General features: G+C 47.1%; 1 protein-coding gene and 1 non-coding gene across 11 annotated transcripts; both read right to left on the reverse strand.

Annotated features, from left to right (window-relative positions):
- Positions 1-646: 646 nt before the first annotated feature.
- On the reverse strand, positions 647-22,927 carry CHD4 (chromodomain helicase DNA binding protein 4). Of its 10 annotated transcripts, none has more exons than XM_034070989.1 (40): positions 22,845-22,927; positions 21,793-21,953; positions 19,761-19,888; positions 19,377-19,568; positions 18,866-18,984; positions 18,201-18,442; positions 17,990-18,117; positions 17,713-17,848; positions 17,070-17,251; positions 16,702-16,941; positions 15,561-15,764; positions 15,248-15,453; positions 14,893-15,024; positions 14,484-14,580; positions 13,907-14,098; positions 13,619-13,819; positions 12,509-12,646; positions 9,580-9,701; positions 9,280-9,453; positions 8,832-8,973; positions 8,241-8,372; positions 8,009-8,126; positions 7,681-7,805; positions 7,151-7,388; positions 6,806-6,978; positions 6,412-6,592; positions 6,224-6,310; positions 5,965-6,050; positions 5,749-5,882; positions 5,101-5,245; positions 4,745-4,910; positions 4,268-4,377; positions 3,898-4,033; positions 3,579-3,656; positions 3,324-3,461; positions 3,119-3,227; positions 2,661-2,793; positions 1,563-1,758; positions 1,312-1,455; positions 647-1,192 (listed from the first exon to the last, which is right to left on the reverse strand). In XM_034070989.1, the coding sequence occupies exons 2-40, from the start codon at positions 21,887-21,889 to the stop codon at positions 1,131-1,133; spliced, it is 5,763 nt and encodes a 1,920-aa protein (XP_033926880.1). In that variant the 5' UTR covers positions 21,890-21,953; positions 22,845-22,927; the 3' UTR covers positions 647-1,130. The 10 variants fall into 10 exon arrangements, with proteins under 10 accessions (XP_033926880.1, XP_033926901.1, XP_033926873.1 ...); XM_034071010.1 differs by having other exon boundaries at positions 1,280-1,455; positions 3,898-4,030; positions 5,965-6,053; XM_034070982.1 differs by having other exon boundaries at positions 5,965-6,053.
- Positions 4,579-4,717, reverse strand: LOC115946123 (small Cajal body-specific RNA 11). The gene has a single exon (XR_004080226.2). It is a non-coding gene; the product is annotated as a small Cajal body-specific RNA 11 (non-coding RNA).
- Positions 22,928-23,418: the final 491 nt, after the last annotated feature.

Here is a 23,418-nt window from a genome sequence, read left to right on the forward strand (position 1 = left end):
ATCAACAGCATCGTGCCTGTATCAGCATCAGTGTGGCAGCAGGGCCAGGACAGTGATTATTCTTCTGTACTGGGCACTGGTGAGGCCATACCTCAAATCCTGTGTTCAGTTCTGGGCCCCTCACTACAAGAGGGACAGTGAGGTGCTGGAGCAGGTCCAGAGAAGGGCAATGGAGCTAGTGAAGGGTTAAAACAAGTGTGGTGAGGAACAGCTGAAGGACCTGGGGGGTTTAGGCTGGAGAAGGCTCAGGGAGGACCTTATCACTGTCTCCCATTACCTGAAAGGAGGTTGTAGCGAAGAGGCTGGTCTCCCAACTAAGAAGCAACAGGACAAGAGGTAACAGCTTCAACTGCACCAGGGGAAGTTTAGCCTGGATATTAGGCACAACTTCTTCCCCAAAAGGATAATCAGGCACTGGAACAGGCTGCCCCAGGCAGTGGTGGAATCACCGTCCCTGGAAGCATTCAAACTGTGTAGATTAGTCCCTTAGTGATAGGGGTTAGTGCTGGAGTTGATGATCTTAAAGGTCTTTTCCAACCCGGTTGAAGCTGTAATTCTACAAAAGACACAGGAGAGGTAATGGAGCTCTCTAACCTCCTTTGTTACACTTACCCACCCTGCTTTTGCTAAATAGACGTTAACCAAGTAAAATACAAGGAAACTTTATTTCTCAGTTTTACCAAGGTTTTGCTCTGTTTTTTCTTTTTTTTTTGTCTTCAAGCTGCTTATTAGTGGACAAGTCCGGTCAGTTTTTGTATTAAAAAGGATCTTGATGGAGGTAGCTTTGTCTCTGTCCTGGCTTTCACTTGGTCTTGCCTGCGCGCTCATCTCAGTAAACAAACTCAAAATAAAATTAAAACCAAAAACTGGAATTCCAGGCGGAGGCAGCGAGCAATGCAGCCAGGTTCTCCGTGTAACAGACATGGCGCTGTGGCCTCCAGTCACTATGTACAGAGTCCAACATACATATCCCCCCTCTCTCCCAAGCACACTCCCTGCTCCAACGGGCTGGCTGCAGAGGAAGGAGTTCCTTCTCCTCCCCAAGACCTGCGCAGCAGCTTCCATGGAGGGAAACAGCACCCAGTCAGGAATGTCAGGCAGAGGTGTAGAGTGTGAAGGGGTGGGGTGGGTCACTTCAGCTTGGCAGAAAGGTCAACAGCACTGGGCCAGGGACTCACTGCTGCTGGGCCACCTGCAAGGGGAGAGAAGAGCTGTCAGGAGACCCTGGCTTTCCCCCCAGAGCCCTCACCTGCCCCTGGTAGCTCTAGGGGGTACGTACTTGTTGGGGAGGTGGCGGTGGAGGGGGCTCACTGCTGCGGTTGGCCAGTCGGCTGAGGATGTTGCGCTCGGACATCTGAAGACGCACTGCCACAGGTGGGATACGGGCAATGGTAGCAGGCAAGCGAGTCACATCTGCCTTCATGTCACTCAAAAGCTCCTCCAACTGCTTCAGAACTGGAAGAGAAAGGGGTTATCTGATTAGAAGGGAAAGGGATAACTCCACAGGGCAAAGGCCAGAGGGGAAAGCAGTGTCCCGCCCTCAGTTTAACACACTGCATTACCTTTGTGTAGCACAGCATTGGCTGGTTTATTGCCAGCCATTGACTCCTTGGATAGGTGCTGGTGGCTCTCAGCCAGGCACTCCACCTCTGCAAAACGGGTGTTCAGAGCCATAGATGGATGAGATGGGTCTTCTGACATATTCAGATAGGCAGCTCGCCGCAACTGCTCCTCAATCACCAGTGCTTGCTCCAAGAGCTACAAGACAAGACAGCAATGCCAAGTCATCTTTCAGCAGGTGCCTGAAAAGCAGCCTGCTTGCACCCTCAGTTTCTCCCAGTCTGCTTCTCCACTATCTCATGAGATGAGATTCTGTAGCTGAACCTCCTTTCACCAGCTTCTGTTGAAACTGACCAAAGCCTGAAGACCACCAAAACTATTAAGGGGTCCATTAAGCTAGGCCAGGTACACAAGAAAACCAGGCCACAACTGGTTTAATTGAAGACTACTATAAATTCTGTAAGAGTCCCATTTCTCCTCAAATTCTTTTTCAAGACTGTGTTGCTTGCTATTTTATTCTTTCTTTAAGAAACAAAGATGAGGGAGCTTTCTCTTTGAACCCAAGTCCAATGCTACTTACAGGAAGTGTCTAAAAATGTTACTCATGTCAGGGGCATTTGCAGAAGCCAATCTGAATACTGTTAGTGCAGGACTGACCAGCCAGACTACACTGAGTTAATGTTTTGAGAGGAACTACATGACCTTTATCACTCCCAGAACTAAGCTGTGGTCACTCCCAAGTAACTTCAGGCAGAGACTGAAAGCAACCCTCCACCAACCCATACAGTGTTTCTAAGTTCTGCTTAGGCACACTGTGTGGGTTGTAGCACACCAAAGAGAAGCTGTGATGGAAACAGCCACTTGAACCTTAAACCTCTCGCATACCAGTTGTTCAAGAAACATTTGGAGAGAACGCACTGGACCAAGCTCCCCAGTACCATTCTAGAGTAATGCATCATCCTGAGAGATACTATTAGCTCCACACCCCCCACTAAGATGAAAGCCTTTGGTTTCTTAGTGGAAACACAGAACAGCATGCTCTTATTCTGGGAGGTCCAGCTGACTGAAAGGCACTTATCACACTGAAGATAAAGCCTTACCTTGAATCTCCTTGCCAAGAATTTATTCTTTATTTCCAGGAAGTTACCCCTGTTCATCTCACCCTTGAAGGGTTCATTGAGGATGGCGTAACGAGGATCATTCTGAATATCCTGCCAACGGGCATAGCCATGACTGAGATGGGATGAGCTCAGGCAAACAAAGGCAGTGAGAGAACAAGGGAATACACAGCCCAGGCAAATACAGCTCTCAAGAGGGGGTGGGGAAAGGGGGTGCAGACAGGGGAGGAACCGGAGTCAAAGGAAAAGGAATGAGAACTATGTCCTGCTGTGTTTTAACTATGCTGACAGGAAACTCCTCCTCCCACAGTCACTTTCACTCTTGTGAAAAGATAATGCACTCTCTCAATTAATATACTCCAGTCAGACCCAGGATGGTCACCTTCACTGTGATAATTTATGTACAAGGAGAAAAAACTGGTCCACGAGAGTAAGGATACTTGATAATCCCAGCAAGGAGCCAGTAGTCATGACGCCGATGCCAGATCTCATAGGTCTTCTTTGTGACAGTTGCAGCCCGCTCTTCATTCTGCCACAGGGAGTGTAGTTCTGGAAAGGCAAGAGACAACAGAACAGATGAGAGTTATTCCATAAACACTACCAGGGACAAGCAAACAAGTTCAAGCATATAAGGATTCCTCATACCAGTGAAGCCACCATCTGCTATGTTGAACATGAAGCGCTGCTTCACCGCCTTCTTATGCCTTTCATCCGCTGACTCTTTTGGCATCTCTCCATTCTGCAGCATCACCACATCCCTCTTATCATCATCCTTTTTCTCATCTGTACACACAGGAATTATTAGAGAGAACATGGCAGATAGCACAGGAAGTCTGTCTCACAAAGGATCCTTGCAGGACAGGAGTTAAGGAAGAGAACATAATTATGACCATGACTCACCTTTCTCATCCAGAGTAATTATAGGAGGCTCAGAGGGATTCTCAATAGGTGTCCTGTCTTCCACTTTCTCCACATCAGCTGCAGGAAAGGAGAACAAGAGATATAGGGGAACATGAGAAGTCCAAGGTTTTGCTCTTCAGCCTGTGAAAACTAACTCCCTGATCAAAGTCCTGAACCACCCCAATGATTATCTACATTTACACCTGTTTCTTTAAGATGAAGTGCTGAAGCAAAGAAGGTGCAGATTTAGGGAAATAGTATTTCAGGGGGAGAGGAGTTTATTGATGTTCAAGGTACTAAATAACCTCCCTAGAAATACCTTTGCTTTCTACTTCCATTGGCTCATCTGATCTTTCCTTCACCTCCGGCTCCTCTACTTTTTTTTCATCTGCTTCTGTGGGGTTCACTGGGGATTTTGCTTCCTGTGGTGGTGTCTCCACAGGCTGGGCACACTGCTGAGAACAGATCAGTGAGAAGGTAAAGCAGTGAACTGAAACAGAAGATCAGTAACAGCAGTTTGGAAAACAAAGAGGCAAAAGGTGTCAGGCCACCTCTAAACACCTGAGGATTATCTTTAAATATAGTTCCAAGAACTCACCTCTGCCTCAGCAGCAGAACCACCACAGAAGAGGTGGCAGAAGCAGAGACATTTGCAACTGCATGAGGCAAAGCAGTGACACAACACTTACCTCCATAGGGACCTCTGTTTCAGTAGAAGAAGCACTGGGCTCTTTCTCTGGTTCAGATGATTCTCCTTGCTCCTTAGCACTGCTTCCTTCTTCTACTTTTACTCCTTCTTCTGTGTATTTACCATCCAAGAGCAACAGAGCAGATAAAAGAAAAGCATCAGTAAGTTCTTCTAGCAGACATCTCCTTTGCTTTCAGAGATTAGGCCCATCAAAATGGGACCAGTATCACTCAAGATTATATCCCCCCTGCCACCCCCCTTTCCTGCTCACTCCCCCTCTCCTCACTGATGACAGCTCATTCAAGGAAAGCCAGTGTCCTCTCTTGCCTTTAAGGGCTTGCATATATCTTTGGCAGCCCTCCTAACACGAGAGTAAGTTGATCTGTGTCCACCCACAGACCCCACCACCACAGCTCCGGTGAGGGGAACAGTCAGGATGAGGTCAGGACACAGGAATGTGCAAGAGAGGAGCTCTCACCAGGTGGAGGGATTGGGGCAGGTGTATTTGGCTGTGTATCCCCTGGTGTTGAAGGAGTTGGAGTTTTGGGGGAAGGTGAGCTTGGCTGTGAAAGTTTCTTGTTCTCCTCTATCTCTGCCAGTTCTGGCATACTCCAACGGCCATTCACATGCTCAAATTCCTGCACCTGCATGAGAGGGTGAGAAAGATGTATTATTGGAAGAGTCACATAAAGCTCATCCTCAAACCAGAAAAGACAGGCCACTTGGCACCCAACAGAAATAGGCATGAAAGAAGAGGTAACTCACTAACACAGGACCCCAGTGACTAGAAGTTGTATTGAGGACCAGTGCTTCATTGGTCTGCTCAGCACCTACCTTTTTGCGTATAAGCGACATGACACCAATGCGTGTAAGGACATGCTGTCGAGAAAGACCTTCCCGTGGGACCCCATCTGCAAAGGTCTCTGCACCATCAGCTCCAGGTTCACATAAATGGCGCATGAACAGCGAGACATAGGCCCTGGAGCAGTAGAGAGACAAGTAATTGGACTACAAACCAGGTTAGCCAGAGACATGCATTATCAGACCCCTTTCAACACATAAAAATCACCTGCGAAATCCTACCTCATAGTAACACCAATTCTGGGATTCTAGGCTCCTTCAGGGGAGAATTTCTTGCCAGAATTGCTACATACGTAAAGGGTACACACAGCCAACTCAGGATCTTGAGCCAGAAACAACCATAAGCCAAAAAAAAGCTCTGGGAGAGTAGTTACTGCGTACTTGCCATACTACTCCACACTACTCCTCTAAAAGCACTTGCTTTTGGTGACGAGTCAAGTCCAAGGACAAAAACAAGAAACAATCCCTAATCTCTCCTCGATTTCATTCCCTCACAAAGAATCACCTAACACATTAGGGAAATGCAGCCTCTAAGGAAAGGCCAGGAAAGGCACAATTCTCATTCTTCCCTAAAGGGACTACATGTTGCCAGTCTTCCAACCCTGCTTCACACAGACTCACTTGAACTCTTTCTCTGACTTGCCACGGAGATCCCGAACAAGCCACTGAGTGGTGAAGGCATCCTGAGGTGGCATTCCATAACGCATGATAGCATTGAGGAAAGCTTTCCGCTGGCGGGCATTGAAACCCAAGACCTAGAAAGGAGAAGACATACAGATATGGCAAGAGCCATAGAGAAGCAGATAGGATGCAAACACCCACCCTGGTACTACTTACCTCAATGTTCCCTCCCACACGGGCAAGTAAGGGAGGCAGAGGCTTATCCTTATCATTTCTCAGGCCTTTGCGGCTAGGCCGACGAGCTGCTGGAGAGAGAAATACAGCTAAGGAGGAGAGACAATGCACAGCATGTTGTTGCATGAATACTTCCCTTGCAGAGCAGCACTACGAAGCATATAAATCACCCAAATCAAGTCCCAGCTGTGCCCATACTCAGAGAAAGCAACCCAGGAACCCTGGCTTCACCAGAACTTACCTTCAGACCTCTCATCAAAGTCCTCATCTCCTTCTTCAGAAGCAACTGAATAGTCTGACTGATTATCTGACTGGTCATCCTGCCAGTCTGAAAGAAAAACAGCACGTGAGCCTGAGACGCTACTCCATTACTTCGCAGCAGCACATACTTCTTACCCGTTTCTCCCTCAGGTTCCCAAGGATTTGTACCTCTATCCTCCTGCGAGCCATCATTGTAATTAACTTGCTTGCGAATACGTTTCCCCTTGCCCAGATTCCTGGCAAGATCCTCCTGCTGCTGTTCATAATGGTGACGAAGCAGTTTCTCCCAGTAATCAGGATCCACTGACTCCTCCTGCTTAATGATCTCCCGTTCAACCTCCTCTTCCTCCTGCCACAGAGGTAACAAATTTAGAGCCCCATGTTCCAAACCTCAGCCTGTCCAAGCAGATATATGCATGCTTGCCCTTAAAAGCATCAGAGCTCAATTTGCTTAATTGATCCTACATCATTTTTTATATTGATTTGATATGATTTTGATCATTTTGCTTAATTGTTAACTACATCAGCAGAAGGTACTAGCTGAAATCCATCCCATACTCACCCCCATCTCCTCTTCACGAACCACATACTGGGCCACCTTAAAGGAGCTGAGATACTCATTCATGCCCTGAAGTTCAGTGTCTTCTGTTTCATCCTGGTTCCGATCCAACAGACGCTCAATTGCTTTGTCATCATAGTGGATTACACTGCTGTCCTCACCTTCTTTGTTATCCCCTGAGGGAAGAGCATAGGCACAGTTGCTGTGTGGATCTCCAAGGATCCAAGGAAAGGGAATGCCACCCTAAACCTCTTTGTAGAGCTATAATCAGCACTGTGCCTAAAAGTCACTTGCTAAATAAGGAGCCAGACCTCCCCACCTCTTTCAGTTCTACTCCCAAGCACTCACCCCCCTCAGTAGCCTCATCCTTGAAGAGCTCTTCAGTGCCAAATTTGAGAATGTCATCAAGTTCCTGTTTGGACATGGAGCCTGTCTTGGAGCCCAACCCTGGTCTCACTACCAGATGAGTTAGCATCATTTTCTTCTTGGCCACCTGAGTGATACGCTCCTCCACTGAGGCCCTTGTCACAAAGCGGTATATCATCACTTTCTTGTTCTGTCCAATTCTGTGTGCACGACTGAAAGCCTAGAAAAGAGATGTGCTCAGAACAGTCTAGAGCTATACAAGTAGTAGTCTGATACACCCCACCTACCTCCAACAATTTTCCCAGTTGCCTTCATGCTTGCTCTTAACATTAGTGAAGGCTGTCCCCTGGAAGAACCCTCCACTATTTCAGTTCCCATCTCTACCCATCCTCACTGCTCTAATTTTGCATATTTCTAGAGGGGAAGTCTTGCACTCCTTCAGTCCTCCTGATGATTGTGTTTCTTCTCATTGTGAGGATTACTCCATAGTGAGTGGTTTCATTCAGACTCACCTGAATATCATTGTGTGGGTTCCAGTCTGAATCATAAATAATCACAGTATCTGCTGTGGCCAAGTTAATACCAAGACCCCCAGCTCGAGTTGAAAGCAGAAAGCAGAACTGCTGAGCGCCAGGAGCTTAAATGAGAGAAAAGAACAAAAGTAGTCAAGGGCAAGTGCATTATTTGTATCTTACACACATAACCTTGAGGGGGAATCACTTCTTATTTAAGATTCCAGGAGAGCAATGGAAGAGTTGGGCCACAAAAATCCTTTGCTGACTGCCAAGTGCATACAAGGCGACAGTTTTCATTCTGCAAAGAAGAGAGGAGACTCCATACCATTGAAGCGATCAATAGCCTCTTGACGCATATTCCCTGTGATTCCTCCATCAATCCGCTCATATTTGTACCCTTCATGTTCCAAGAAGTCTTCTAGAAGGTCCAACATTTTAGTCATCTGCATATCAAAAACATCACCACAAAAGAGTGAAGAACAATAGGGTACTAGCCAGATCAACAGGATCCTTTCTCAGAAAAGGCACTCCCAGCCTTTGGGATTTTCCCCATATACCTGAGAGAATATCAGTACTCTGTGACCTCCTTCTTTAAGGTTCTTTAACATCTTCTGCAGCAGCAACAGCTTTCCAGAGGCTCGAATAAGAGCACTACCATCATACATGCCATTTGGCATTTTTGGAGCTTCCTGAGAAAAAGAAAGAAGTAGTATAGGGTGGGAGAAGAAAACTGCTTGAAGGTATATAGCTTGCTTTTAGTCCCTAGAAGTGTTCATCAGATGCTGACTCACACCATTACTTAGCTTGGCACAACCACAACGTACAGCACTATTTATATGAAACATTAGTGCTACCCTTTGCCTCTTTTCTTTCAAATTGACTCCTAGATGCCCTTGTCTTTCTTATTGACTTAGTCCCTACTTTGACTGTCTTCATCATCTTGCATGAGTCACAAGATAGCTTCTACCTGTCATGCAAAGATACTGAAAAAAAAAGGTTTTCTTGCATTCTGGGTCTACATAAAGACAGGATGGGAAAGAAAAAATAGAAGAGGGGAAGGGGAACCCCCCTATGCTTCACTAGGGAGCTAACTGGGTCCCTAGCAACAGCCAGCAGGGAATTTGCGTATACAGAGTAACTGGACATACCATAGCAGCCACAGGGAAGAGGTAGGGGTGGTTGCAGCACTTCTTCAGATCCATAACAACATTGAGCAAGGAGACTTGGTTACCACCACCACGTGCATTCAGTGCCTCAAAATTTCTTGTCAAGATATATTTATAATACTTCCTGAAAAGAAAAATACAGCTCAGACACCCCTGATGAGAATGATGAACACATTCTCTTGCTAAACTCTGCACAGCTCCTGGCATTACCTGCCGGCTACCTAGGCTCTGCCACTGGCATTCACTGTCTCTTTATTCCTCACATCAAAGCACAGGATTAGTACACCCTCTGCTATAGTGGCAGCAGAAAATCTTCCTCCTATCCACTGTGCAGAGAGCCCTAGAGTGAGGATGAGGCTATTTCAACATCCTCTTTGAAACAGAAGAGCAGAGCAACAACAGCAGGTACTCTCTTCATCCCTATACTCACTTCTGCATGGGGCTCAATTCCACTCTGACAATGAGTTCAGTCTTAGATGGCATATTCTTGAAAACATCAGCTTTGAGACGCCTCAGCATGTGTGGGCCCAGCATGTCATGCAGCTTCTTGATCTGATCTTCCTTGGCAATATCTGCAAACTCTTCTAGGAAGCCCTCCAAGTTACTGCAGAGAAACAGACACTCAGCAAAAGCCACAGAGGAAAAAGGAGGGGGGAAGAGGGGAAGAAACCGGCAAGGAACAGAACAGGAGTGACGGAACAGGCAGGCTGACTTGCACTGCAAGACATACTGGAATCTCTCTGGTGTGAGGAAGTTCAGCAGGTGGAACAGTTCTTCCAGGTTGTTCTGCAATGGAGTTCCTGTAAGCAGCAGCTTGTGCTGGAGGGAGTAACCATTCAGCACACGAAAGAACTGCGGAGAGGAGGGAAGAAACAGTGGTGATGGGAGAAAAAAAATAACACACAAGCATATCAGAGGTTTATTAAGTCATAGGCCCACAAAAAAAATTAACTAATGCTGACAAGCAAGCTAGGGCATGGTTTAGATCACATCAGCTGTTTGGACAAGAGCTCCAAGTAGCTCACATTCCAGTCAGGGTCACTAGACTGATCTCATCTGGATCATTGCTCTGCATAGCTAAAATGTGACTGCAACAAACCCTACAAACCATCAGGTGCTAGTAGGCTCTTCTTACTCTTTCAAGTTACAAGCTCTGACCACCAACCATTTCCAGACTGCTATGCTACCTACTTTTTCTTACTAAATTAGTGTTCCACATCCTTACAACTACTCTGCCTTGAGAATTCTAGAAATAGCTAAGTCATTCTTCCTATTCATATCAATCTGGGCAATGTTCCAGAGCTCTGAACAAGCAGAGGAGAAAAAGACCTAAGGGCTTTCCAATGTGTCTTTAAGGTAATTTGTGCTGGTTTTCACAATGAAAGAATTCAAGACAGAGGTTGTGAGCAGATAAAGTACTGAAATGAAATGCACAAGTGTACCATGCTCACCAGCACAAACTGACAATAAAGCCATCATTTATTTATGAGCATGGACATTTCTTTGCTTCCTTTATACTTCGCAAATACAAAGTTGAACTTTTTGAAAGTAGCTTGTACTAGATGGCGAACAACAATAAAAAAGCCTCAAAGAGAAACCCATCACCATTTCAGTTTTGGTTATCACACCAGAAGCATCCTTCTCATGGCTTCCATGGGGTTTTATTTTTCTACATAGTAATACTAGGAAAAGAAACAACAACCCAAAACACTATTCTGGAATCAAATATAGAAGTTACTGATTACATTAGCAAAACTTTAGCAGATAACTGCACTTTGTCAAGAAGCATCTGACCTCTCTGGCAGCCAAACACCTACCAGGACAGGAAGCTGCTCTAGAAAGACATAGATTTAATAGTCTTGGTAAACAACCAATTGTAACTATTAGTCATAGTGTAACCTTGAGCCTTTACATCCTCTCTCTATTAATGAATATTAATAGTAAGCATTCATTACTACTTCCAATAATTTCAATGCTAAGCATAGAATGGCATCCAGTCTAATGCCCACAATAGCAAAAGAAGAGATCTGGAAACTGGACTGCAAGCACAGCTGTGATGTTTCTGAATGATGCCTCATGCCAAGACCCAGAAAACTGAAGTCATTTAAACAAAAAGAAATCAAAAGGCAAATTTGTCTTACGCAGTCACCAAGAACATGTAAAACCAGATTTCCAGCAATTGGTTTTGGCACACTAGAACACAGCCAAAGACAGACAAATCAATAACACAGAATTAAGGCACAAGGGTTTAGGGAGGTGCTGGATTAAGAAAGAACAATCAGGTCTACTGAATTCAAACAAGCTCAGTTAAGGTGCAGCCTCATACAAAAACACCTATATAGCTTTCAGCATCTACCCAAGCATTTTCTTGACAGGCTTGGGAAGTGGACCCATGTGAACCTCGTGAAGTTCAACAAGGCCAAGCACAAGGTTCTGCACCTTGGTCAGGGCAATCCAAGCACAAATACAGGCTGAGTGGAGAATACTTTGAGAGCAGCCCTGAGGAGAAAGACTTTGGGGTGTTGGCTGATGAGAAGACCAACATGAGCCAGCTTCAGTGTGCATTTGCAGCCAGGAAGCCAACTGCATCCTGGGCTGCATCAAAAGGAGTGTGACCCGCACATTGAGAGAGGTGATTCTCCCCTCTGCTCTTGTGAAACCCCATCTGGAGTACTGTGCCCAGCTATGAGACCCTCAACATAAGGAGGTTGAGTAACTGTTAGAGAGAGTCCAGAAGAAAACAATAATGAAGATGATCAAAGAGCTGGATCAAAGAGAGACTGAGAGTTGGGGTTGCTCAGCCTGGAGAAGTCTTTGGGGCAACCTTAGAGCAGCTCCAGTGCCTAAAGGGCTACAAGAAACCTGGAGAGGGGCTTTCTACAACGGTAGGGAAAAGGGGAATAGCTTTATACTGAAAGAGGGTAGATTCAGATGGGAGATTAGGAAGACATTCTTCACTGTAAGGTTGGTGAGGCACTGGCACAGATTGCCCAGAGAAGCTGTGAATGCTCCATTCTTGGCAGTGTTCAAGGACAGGCTGGATGGGGCTTGGAGCAACCACATCTAGTGGAAGGTGTCCCTGCCCACAGCAGGGGTGTTGGAACTGGATGACCTCTGAGTATCTTTTCAACCCAAACTATTCTATGCTTCTATGATTTTTGCACACCCTTGCCCACTTCTCCCATTTCTGTAACATTCAATTAGCTCTGTTACAAAACTAGATGAATAGAGATGAGGCCTACTCTGGAAGCAGGATAACTGTACTCATGCAACCTGTTTTATGCTCAGTATGGTAAACGTTTCCAGAATAGAGGTGGTGCAGATACTGACTTACTTGAAAGCAGATCATGTTTCTATTTCAGAGTACCAACAACACCCAGGTTTTCCCTCTTTTCCAGCATACACCAATTGCCTATTCGTCTAGAGAAAGCTGTTTTAACCAGTGATATGTATTAAAGTGAATTTGTTGCCAGTGATAGTTATCTCCAAATGAAGGCTGTGTTTGGTTTTTAAATAAACACATCAAATTTACTACTGGACTAAGAGCTGTCAGATAAACTTACATGCTTAGAAGCAGCTATCTAATCTTCTGAATGCTCCCTGACCTTCTCCCCTTCAACATATGCCATGCCTATAAGCCACCTATGCTTCTCTGGTACCTTAGACTGATTGTTCTTCAGTCTGTGAGCTTCATCCACAATGAGACAGGCCCAGTCAATAGAGCCTAGTATGGCCATATCAATTGTGATCAGTTCATAGGAGGTGAGAAGCACATGAAACTTCACAGCAGCCTCTTTCTGCAAAGGAAACAGAAAGGCACATGGTAAGGAAACAGGGGAAAGCCCCAGAAGCAAGTAGATGCAGTATTTCTACATCAAATTATTCTGGTGAGCCCTGGTCAAACAGTACATAACTTTTCACACTCACAGTTTTCTGTCACAAGATTCAAAATGCTACCTAAACCGTCCTAGCCTTTTAATCCCTCATTACCCTTAACACATGAGAGTCTGCTCAACACGCTCAGTACCTGCTACTTCTGGGCAGCTGCCAAGTATCATAACAGAGAAGTTTAAGAAATAAGCAGCCAAGAGAAGCACAGCAGGGAAATGAGATTTGAAGAAGACTGGCTCATCAAAAAACTAAGACTTAGTAAGGTAAGTTCATCATCAAACTTTTAAGTTATTATTGGTACTTAATGCAGTCCAATTTCAAGGTAAGGAAAGGAGTCTTTACCTATCTCTGCCACTAGAAAAGCTTAAGCTCCCATCTTGCTTTTACTAGCAAGACTGAAACTCTACAAACACTAGCAATCTAGATCACGCTCTTCCTTCCTGTCTGGGCACAGAGTGCAGTTTCTCAGATGTCTAGGTATGGCCTCACTGTCAGCAAGTTCCTCACATTAGAAAGCTCATACTTCTTGTATATTTATTTTTTCCATAGAATGGCAATTCTGACATTGCCTTTGATCTGTAGAAGTGCTGCACAACTTCAGAGATTAAGAAGAGAGAGGGACTTGCCTATGGTCAGTATTACCTTAAGTCAACCCTCTTTTTCCAGCACCGAATTAGTTCAGACTAGTAGGAGTGTTAAATAGTCTAGAGCAAGAGTCTAAGCGCCCACCAGTCATTGATTTGCAGTTATTTCCCCTTGGAAACTACAACTATAATCAGCTCCCAGGGGCACCAGAGTATCTGAATCTCAACTGCTGAAAGCCAGGGCAGTGCATCTCTTCCTTCAGTTCAGGCCTGTGTTCCCTCAGAGTTCTGTACCTTCATTCTGGATGCTTTCTTGCCTCCACGAATTGCATTATCCTCAAAAGTGAACTCATTCTCCCGGATGATGGCCCGGCTGTCTTTATCCCCAACATAGGTCACTACATACATATCTGGGGCCCACATCTCGAATTCTCGTTCCCAGTTGATGATTGTGGACAGTGGGGCACTCACCAAAAAGGGACCCTTTGAGTGGCCCTACAAATAAAGTCAGTAAGAGCATTAGATGAATACAACCATTAACACAAGCAGAATCAACCTGGACAGTAATCTCTCAGTTCTCACCTCTTTGTATAAGGAATATAGGAACACAGCTGTCTGCACAGTCTTTCCCAGACCCATTTCATCAGCCAAGATTGTATCCGTGCCCTGGGCCCAAGAGAAGCGCAGCCAGTTCAGTCCTTCCAGTTGGTAGGGATGCAGAGTCCCCCCTGTTACATCAAGGTACTCTGGTTGCCGGTCGTATTTCACTGTTGGCTACAGTGCAAAGAAAGAAGAGTTGGTATCTTTTACCTTAGCTAGACAGCTACCAAGACTCCCTTTTCCAGTCATCCCTATATTCCCTAGTGCAGATGAGATTTCACAGACAACAAAATTCACCAGGTAAGACTGTCCACCAAATGGACTCCTAAATGTCCACACCAAAACCCTTGTTTTTGTTATGCCCTTTCACCAAAAGCCAGCCAGTGTCCCACCCAAAGGTGTGCCTTTGTCTGAAGGCTCTAGAACCCATTTGTTCTTCAGCCCATGAAGAAACTCTAAACCATATGCTCTTTAGTCTCCAGTTTCTCATTTACCTGCTCCCTCCCCAAAATAAACAGATGTATCAAATGGCTCCTAAGCAATAAAAACAGTAACTTACATCCACCGTTGGAGTCTCAGGGGGCCTTTCTAGTTTACGCATCTTCACTTTCTTTAACTTCTTACCAGGCCTGCCCTCTTCACCTCTCATCAGCTCCCTATGCAGAGACAATCCCAAGAACATGCAAGCTTAACAGCTTTTGTCACAGATCAAGGGAAAACTATGGCAAAGGATAGGAGGGCAATGACTCAACTCAAATAGGCTCAAGAAAAAGGACTGGAGCCTTCAAGAACTGGTGCAGAGACACAAGGTAGCTTGTGTCCCTTGCCAAAAGGAGTAAGAAGTCACCAACAAGGTAATGCTTCTTGGGTATCTCCATGTATTAATCCAGCCAGTGCTAGGGACTGAAATACTCTAGTTTTCTCTTGAAAGAAGTCAAAGGAACATAAGCTCTAGATACTTCTCTTACCTGTGATTCCAATAGGCTTGCTTGTAGAGGTCATAATCTTGGATATCCACATCTTCACTTTCCCAGGATGCCTGATCATAGGGTAGGTCTCTCCATTTGATCAAGTAGTGGACATTCCCCTTCTTATCAACACTGTAGACAAAAAACCAGTAAGTCTTAAGTACAGTGAAATGACAGTATTCACCCAATCCACTCCAATGGGAGAGAGGGAAAAGATCGCTTACTGAAGCAACAGAAACAAAACAACTTTGTCATACCCACTGTTTCCCCCAGTCACAGTGCAGTTTAGCTCATCCACTCTCCCTTAGCCCTGCTTAAGGTCTTTGTGGAAAATCCTCTTTGCTATGTCCCCTACCTATGATTAAGGATTCTGTGGATCATCATCCACTCAGGCTTGATCCCGTATCGATAAAAACGCTCCTCCATCTCAGCATATTTGGGGTCCTTGTTTTTTCTCTTTCGGCTTTTCTCCTCTTCCCCTCCAAAGTCCCCTGAGGGAGGCTCATCCATATCATTTTTACGTTGGTAGTTACGAAACATGACCTGGCAGTGCAGCTCCAGCTGGAATAGGAACAGGAACAGTTAGTAGGTGTTTTCTCCACTAACTATCCAAAATACCTCCCCCTCAACTACTCAGCCACATGGTGTGGTTAAAGTCCTCCACTCACCTGCAACTCAGAGACCCAAGAGCAGTGCCAGTAGGACATGCCCTGCCATTTGACAAAGAATTGCCTTTCTGGCCGACCTTCCAGAGGCTTAGGGGGTGGGGCATTAGGGTCAGCATCAGGTGGACGCGGTGGTGGCGGGCCAACCGGGGGCTGACCCCATTTCCAGATCAAGATCTTCTGCACCTTCCCTTTCAAGGCTGGGCACTGAGAAGTTAAACAGACCTTGTTACATCAAAGTGTACGTACTCTGCAACACACAAACACTGAGAAAGGGAAGCATAGAATCACAGTTCTTTTCCTTAACTATAGCTTTACTATGCAGATGGCATTTGCTTTTTGGACTTAGAAGGTTTCATCCTCTTATCTCCAGCATTTGTCTGAGCTTTCCCCAATTTGTATTCTTTTTCCAGGACTGACAAACCCCAAACTGAATTCAGAATCTCAATTTAGTTGCCTCCCCAGGGCCACAGCAATTCAGAAACTCTACATGAAATACAGAAATTGCTATGCTTGAGGAGCCCCAGTAATATATCCAGCCACAAGTCCCAATGGAAGTTTGTACAAAAAAGTATTTTGCTGTAGAACTACTGGCCCAGCCTATGGATATGTCCTGAAGCAGCTCTTGTGTTCATCATCTTAAAATCACTTAATGAAAGCACGTAACACCACTTATAATACTTCATGAGCTTTCTGGAAAGGCGTGACATTTCTGCCAACAACCTGCTAAGACAGGGCTTGGCATTATAAAGTTTACAGTCCAAGTGTCTGGCTCTGCATTACTCTAAAATATATTTTTAAAATCACTAAATTTGCTTGCACTCATTCTCCTGCTTCTACATACAGCAGCTGAGAAAACTGAGCCTTGTCATCCTGGACCCAAAACTGCCCAACAACTCTGCACAAGGGCAAACCCCATCAGACTCAATGGCTGTAACGCTGTCCTTCCTGCTGGCTGGAAAAAGCAGCCAACTGACAAGGTGTGACCCAGGCACAGAGAGTCAGGCCTTTGTATTTTATGACAGAAGTGTGAGAGGAGGTAAGAGCCTTCAGAGAACTAAGTCTTCCCCAGAAAATAAGATGATCCAAAGGGATTAGATTGATCATCGCCTGCAGTAGGCAAAAGGTACTAGCAGAAACTCACAGTGCAGCGAGGACACAGCCACTCTCCATTAGGAATCTCTGGCAATGGGGGATTCAGACAGTGTATGTGATAGGACGAAGGACAGGCATCACAGCACAGCAGCTCTCCTCCATCCTTGCAGACCCTACAGAACTCCATATGATGGTCATCCTCTTCCTCAGCATCCCCCACAACATCCTCCAGGATTTCCTCACCTTCAGAGTTATCCTCCTTTGCTTCCCACTGAATGCCCTCTTTTTCCTATAGGAGAGGGAAATTAGAAAACCAAATGGCCCAATTGTGATTATTACAGAAGAAAGGCAGCCCCGAATCACTTTATACTCCTCCCTCTATCACCTCTTGCGCAGTTTAGGGAATCCAATACTCACACAGTGTGGGCAGCTCCATTTGCCCTCTGGGGCTTTCTCCATGTCTGGGTCCAGGCAAACCATGTGGTAGGCACGAGGGCAGGTATCACACAGTATAATTTCTCCTCCCTGCTGGCACACCTCACAGTAGTCCTGGTGATCAGTCTCATAGCCATCCACAGCTACTGTGGAGTCCTCTTCACCTGCAAAGGACGGTGAAGGGTTACAGTACAACCCATAGGTACAGGCTTCCAATAGTAAGGAATTATACTCTCCCGAAAGTATAATAAAAATATGTATAATATATAATATTCTCCCAACACAGTTACATAAAGATTCAGAATCCAGAACTATTCTTGTTTTACCTAAGTAAACAGGGCTAGGAGCAAGAGCTACAACAGGAGTAAAGTAAGCTCCTTTGTGCCTTCCACTTCGGAAATTAACAGTGTAACTGAAGTGAGGAAAACTCACCTTTGGCAAGGGAACAGACACAGTGCTGAAACAACTGAAAACCTTCTTATTAAAAACAGTATCAGGTTCTTGCTTAACAATTCTTTTCCCTCAAGTATGCTGTTAAATATCCAAACTCTGAATAGACATTTCTGTAATCTTTCCACACACTTAGCTGCACTGCCATCTCCAACTGACAGCTAAACATCCATACCTTTCTTCTTCTTTTTCCCAGCTTTGAGTTTTTTGCGGCTGCGGCTACTACGGCTTGTAGATCCATCTGAAACAGAGTAGCTGTTGATGCTGGCATCATCGAAGTCTGACTCCACATCCAGATCATCGTCTTCACTCTGAGGTAGATAAGAAAAACACTGTGCTAACTCAGGCACACATACTGGAGACAGCAAAGAGACATGAGACATGCATCCCAGAATTTCTAGCACATCATCACCTCCTCCTCCTCGGAAGGTCAAGGAAGTAGCATCACTTACTGATGATCTTTTACGCTTGGAACCAAATCCTCCCAGTTTTATTTTCAAAGGTGCCACCTTCTTTGTTTTAGGTTTCTTGATATCAGGAATGCGAGGACTGGCCTTCGGCTTCCGCCGGGCATTAGGACCTGGAAACAGAGGAACCTACAAGTCAGGATTACTGCCTTGACACCACTCACCTTCTACCATCTTGCCAGATTCTTCATCTCACCTTTGCCTTCCTTTGTCTTGGCTTTCCTGAGTGGCACATCTACAGGGGGTTGTGGCAGGACAGCATCCACATTTGTCACCATACTCTCCACTACTGCAACAGCTGCAGCTGCAGCAGCTGCCACAGATGCACCTGAACTTCCCTTGAAGGGGTTGTTTGTGCTGAACTCTCTCCATTTGGCTCCCAGTACCATCATCATCTTTGACACAGCTATTTTAGGGTTCTTGGCTGCAATAAGTGGCCTGCAGACATTTAAAGAAAGAGAAGTTACCAGACCACCCTGAAATCCAAATCATTATTCCTCCCTGCCACCCTCATAAACATCTCTATCTCAAACCACACTCCTTTCTAATCTCTGATCTCAACAGCCAATGAATCTCTTCACTCCCGTCCTTCAGTCTGTGTGGAGAATGCAAACACTCAGGGGTTGGAAGGTGAAACGTAATTTAGCATACTAGGGAAGACGGGGGACAGGGAACGAGTGCTTTCACCACCTCCAACAACAAAACCAAAAGATTATGTGGATCAATTATTTCACTGTTGCTTCCTATTTTGCTAGGCAGGACAGTGGTGTATCTAATGTGTCTTGAGTTTCAAGCCAAAGGAACTTTGTCTTTGTCCCATCTCTCTGCTTGAGTCCCTCCAAATATAGGCCTGCAGTTTACCTTACAAACTGGCTGAAAGCTTTGTAGTTGGTAAGAGTGCGGTAGTCCTCTTCTGTGAAGATGTGATCTATATCCTCCATGCCCCAATCTTCCAAGAGCTGAGCAGATGATTTTGGCTCCTATGCAAAGAGAATCATAGCAACTGTGAGAAAAAGCTCTAGTTCTGCTCCAGGAAAGATCTGAACTTCCACATATTGACAGAAGACCCAGTAGGTCAGGACCAGGGGATTTTTCCCCTCCTGTCCACTTATCACCGCCATATGACACATGCTCAATAGAACATCAGTGGAGGTGGGAAGTCTTTGGATTCAACACATATCATAGGCATGTTTAAGGCAGAAGAGAAGGAATGCAAGGTGGGAAAAGGGTCAAGTCAAGCAGGTCTAGTGGAGGAAGAAGAAACTTAACAGCCCCAACTCCATGTACCATCTTAAATTGAAAGCAGTTATACCCAAAATCAGACACATGGGAAGAAGGAGCATGCAGTCAGTCAGCAAGGGTAGCTTCTCACCTTTGAGTCATCATCTTCTTCCTCCTCTTCCTCCTCCTCCTTGCGCTTGGCTTTGTTTTTCTTTTCCTTCTTGGGCCCTAATTTCTTCTTTTTCTTCTTCCCTGGTGTGTAGTCACTGCCCTCACTGTCAGAGCGCAGAACCTCCTCTTCCTCCTCCACAAACTCATTCCCCTCACCAGAGCTGTCCCCCAGCTGGGGAGGGAGGGAGAGAGAAGGTCAGGTAGCTGTGAGAAAATACCCTGGATAAGCACTAAACAGCACACTCTCCCCAAGCTTGAGAGGGTTCATACAAAGGATTGCTGCCATGGGCCAACTACAACAGATGGCAAACTCACCCCATATATCCACATTTCAGAGTATCACCTTGGGCATTCTTTTCCTTACCTCCTTCTTTTGACGCTTGTTGAGCTTGGGCACTTTGGGTTCCTTTAGTTTCTTGGGCTTCTTCTTCTTCTTGATTTTGGGGGTGTCAGCCTCTGACAGAAGCTCTTCTTCTGGCTCTTCTTCAGGCTCTGGAGGGAAAGAGATGACATGTCTCACTCAAACCCCATCTATGCACTATAGCATAGCCACTTCTCAAAGATTGCAGAACACTTCTATGTGAGTATGCAGCAAGTGGACAACTGCTTACTTTGTTACTGTTCGAAACAGATGCCAAGAAACCTGAAGTTACCACTGTATACAGTTTTCCCCATCCCTCCGACACTACCTATTTCTACAATATTCCTTCTCTGAGCAGAGCTGCAGTAAGATCTTGCCATAATCCAACAAGAAGAAAAATTACAGATGTGGCCATCTATTCTAAAGGAGACAAAATGGTGAACACATCTGAGAACCTGACTAGGATGGCATTTCGGTACATGGGTCTCCAGGAAAGAAACTCACTATTGAGCAGTATAAAGCATCATACAGCCACATGCAAAACAGAGGCCAGTAAGCCAGTACTTCTCCTCCTCCATAGGAAAGCTGTTACTCAGCAACTCTATTCCAATCCAGATTTGACACAACCTTCCCCCAAGCCCTTCCCTCTGCACCAACAGCTAAGCAAGCTACTGCCCAGCCAGAGGAACGCATGCCAGCTCCATCTGCACAGCCCCTGGGACCAGGGGCAGCCACAGAGCCCTTCCCTTTGTGGCAGCCTGCAGCAGCCACCCGCCCTCCCCCTGCCCCGCCCACCGCACACAGCCAGAGTCACTCCTTCTCCCTCCAAGGGAAAATGGCCTCCTGACCACAGGAGCTGGGCAGGATGGAGGAAGCCACAGGTCTGAGGAGCTGCCGCAGCCAGGGCTGGAGCTGCAAAGGTTGAGCTCTCAGAACCTGGAGTCCCACACCTGGCTGCTGCCATACTCCCAATCGGTGGAGATCTCTTCACTCCCACAGTCCTGCAATGCCAGGTCCTCCAGGAATCCCACCTCTTCTTCTCCCCCAAGTTCTGATTTAGAGCCTCTACTGTCCCATCCATTCCAACATATTACCTAAAGCTCTCTAGTTTGCAGGGATTTTAACAGTTTTTCTTCACCAAGACTTTCCTTACAAGGCTTACTAACAGTCTCCTTCAAAGGTTTTATAGATCCCAAAAAACCCTAGTGCTAAAGCTTTAAGAAAACACACCAATCAAAATAAGCCAAAGCAGACAACACCATTTCCCACTTCCAGTGCAACATTTTTCTTGCATGTGACAAAAACACTACAGCACAAGTTAGTAGGAAAACTCAACCTTGCCTTACAATCCAGCACATCAGGACAGGCATTATCACTTTTCACAAGGAAGCAGAGAATCCAGATACAGATCCACAGAGCAAGTCATCAACAACCACAGCACCAACATGAACAAAAATGCCAACAGAAGAGTACCCAGAGCTCTTCCAACTCAAGTCTCATGTTGATGATGAGGATGTAAACATGAGGGAAAAGGCAGGGTACAAAGACTACAAGAAATGCAAAGGTGAGCAAGCAGCACCCAGCAAGAACCACAAGAAACCTCAATAATGGGGTGTGGTGAAGGAAAGTGGGTCATGCAACAGCCCAGGGCAGTTTGCTCTGGACGTCAGCCGGTCTGAGTTCCCAGATGAAAGCAAGCCAGGCACTCTGCCCTTTCACATACTCCCCCCTTTTCCCCTCCCCAGTCATAAAATACAACACTTGCAGGCATTCTGGTACCCCATCAGAACTGGACACTATGACTCCATCCCTTACACCTCCTCAGAGCACAGGCTCCATCAACCTTGGAACAAAGTCAGCTGCACCTGACATAAAGCCACAAGCCTCACACTTTGAAGTAACCCTGGGACTCAGCTACCAAAGCCATGTGTGTAACTTGTAGTAAAAAAGACATTCCCCAGCACATATCTCATACATTCAGCTTAAGACCAGCATTACCCCCACTTCACATACATGCCCTGCGTGCTCTCCATACCTGGATGCTGGGGGATAGCATTGTTCAACAGGATCTCCATATCATCATCATCACTGCCTCCTGAGCACGGTGATGGAGATCCAATGCCCGATGCCATATCCTCCAACGGGGGGAGGCCTGGGCTCACACAGGGTGTTGCCTTCTTGCCAGTCAAGCCAGTACTTCATTGAAAAGAAAAAAGACAAAGTTACAGCAAATCTGAACTCTGTTTTCTCAAGCATTAATGCTACCAAGATCCATCAGAAAGCTTAGACAGCAACTTCACTGGATTTGGAGCCTACAGATAATAGAAACACTGGCAGCAAGTATCATCTGAGAGTTGTGATGAAGCAGGCTTTGAAGACACCAGATATTAACCTGAGTCAGCAACTCATCCCTGCAAGGAAGCCAAAACAGCTGTCCTATAGGAAAATCCTCCCATCCCCTGCAGCCAGCTGCCCTCGGTTATTACCACCTTGGCAAAGAAGGCTTCCAAAGACCTTGTGCCACCGGGACGCCGCCAGCCAGCCGCCTCAGGGAGGAAGGGGCAGCCCACGCGGGGCCCGGTGCGGCGGAACCGGCACTGCCGGCAGTCCCCAGCCCCAACTCGGCTCGCTGGCTCCGGGCTGGCCCGGTCAGGGTCCCCCCGCTCGGCCGGCCCCACACAAAGGGCAGGGCTGCCTCAGCGGCGCCCGCGGCCAGCCCCGCTCCGCTGCCCGCCGCACCCCCGGCTCCCCCGCCCGGAGCGGGGCTGCGCAGGGCGGGGGCGGCGGGAGGGGGGCAGCGTCTGCCGGGCGGGGGCGCGGGGCGGGGCCGGGGCAGTCCGGCTCCCGTGCGGTGTGGGGGTGAACCCCCCCCCGGACGGGCGGTGGGGACCGGCGGGGACGGACGGTGCGGGGCCCGGTGGGGGAGGGGAAATGCCCTGCGGCCGCACGGGCACGACGAGGCCTTGGGGGTAAGCTGCGGCCCGGAGCTAACGGGGTGTCCTGCGGAGGGAGGGGGGACCGGCCGCAGTAGCACCCCGAGAGGCGGCAGGAGGCCCTTCCCACCCTCGTCCCTTCCCGGCTCCTCACCCAGCTCCAGACCCCGGCTCCGCTCTCACCACAACCGCCCCTGCTGCTGCTACTGCTGCTGCTGAAGGGAAAATGGCTCCGGCCCCGGCACCGCCTCTTAAAGGGGAAAAAACCCGGCCAGGCCACGCCCCGCTCCCGCCTCCATCCCATAATATGCCCCAGGACCCCAGCAACAGGCCACGCCCCTATCTCCTCGGCAACCCCCCCCCGAGACATCCCATAATATCCGCCCTCCCTTCAGAACTTCCCACTCACTGCCCGGCCCGGCATCCCATAATAATAACCCCTCCCGCCGGGAACATCCCATAATAAGCCCCCCAACCCCCCTGAGAAACATCCCATAATACTCTCCACGCTCGCACCCCTTCGCTCCGGCATCCCATAATACTCTCCCTCCTTCCCAACCCCCCCTCTCCCCCCCGCACCCGGGACCCCGCGCCAGGGCAGGACGCCCCTCACGGCTCGGCCCCTCGCCCGCGCGCGTGCCGGCCCGCCTGCCATCCCATAATAGGCACACCCCCCTGCGGCGGTGGGGAGGAGGAGGAGGACGGGGGGCACACTCTATATCCCCCAG

The sequence above is a fragment of the Melopsittacus undulatus genome, chromosome 2 (genome assembly GCF_012275295.1).
Source record: "Melopsittacus undulatus isolate bMelUnd1 chromosome 2, bMelUnd1.mat.Z, whole genome shotgun sequence".
Classification (NCBI taxonomy): domain Eukaryota; kingdom Metazoa; phylum Chordata; class Aves; order Psittaciformes; family Psittaculidae; genus Melopsittacus; species Melopsittacus undulatus.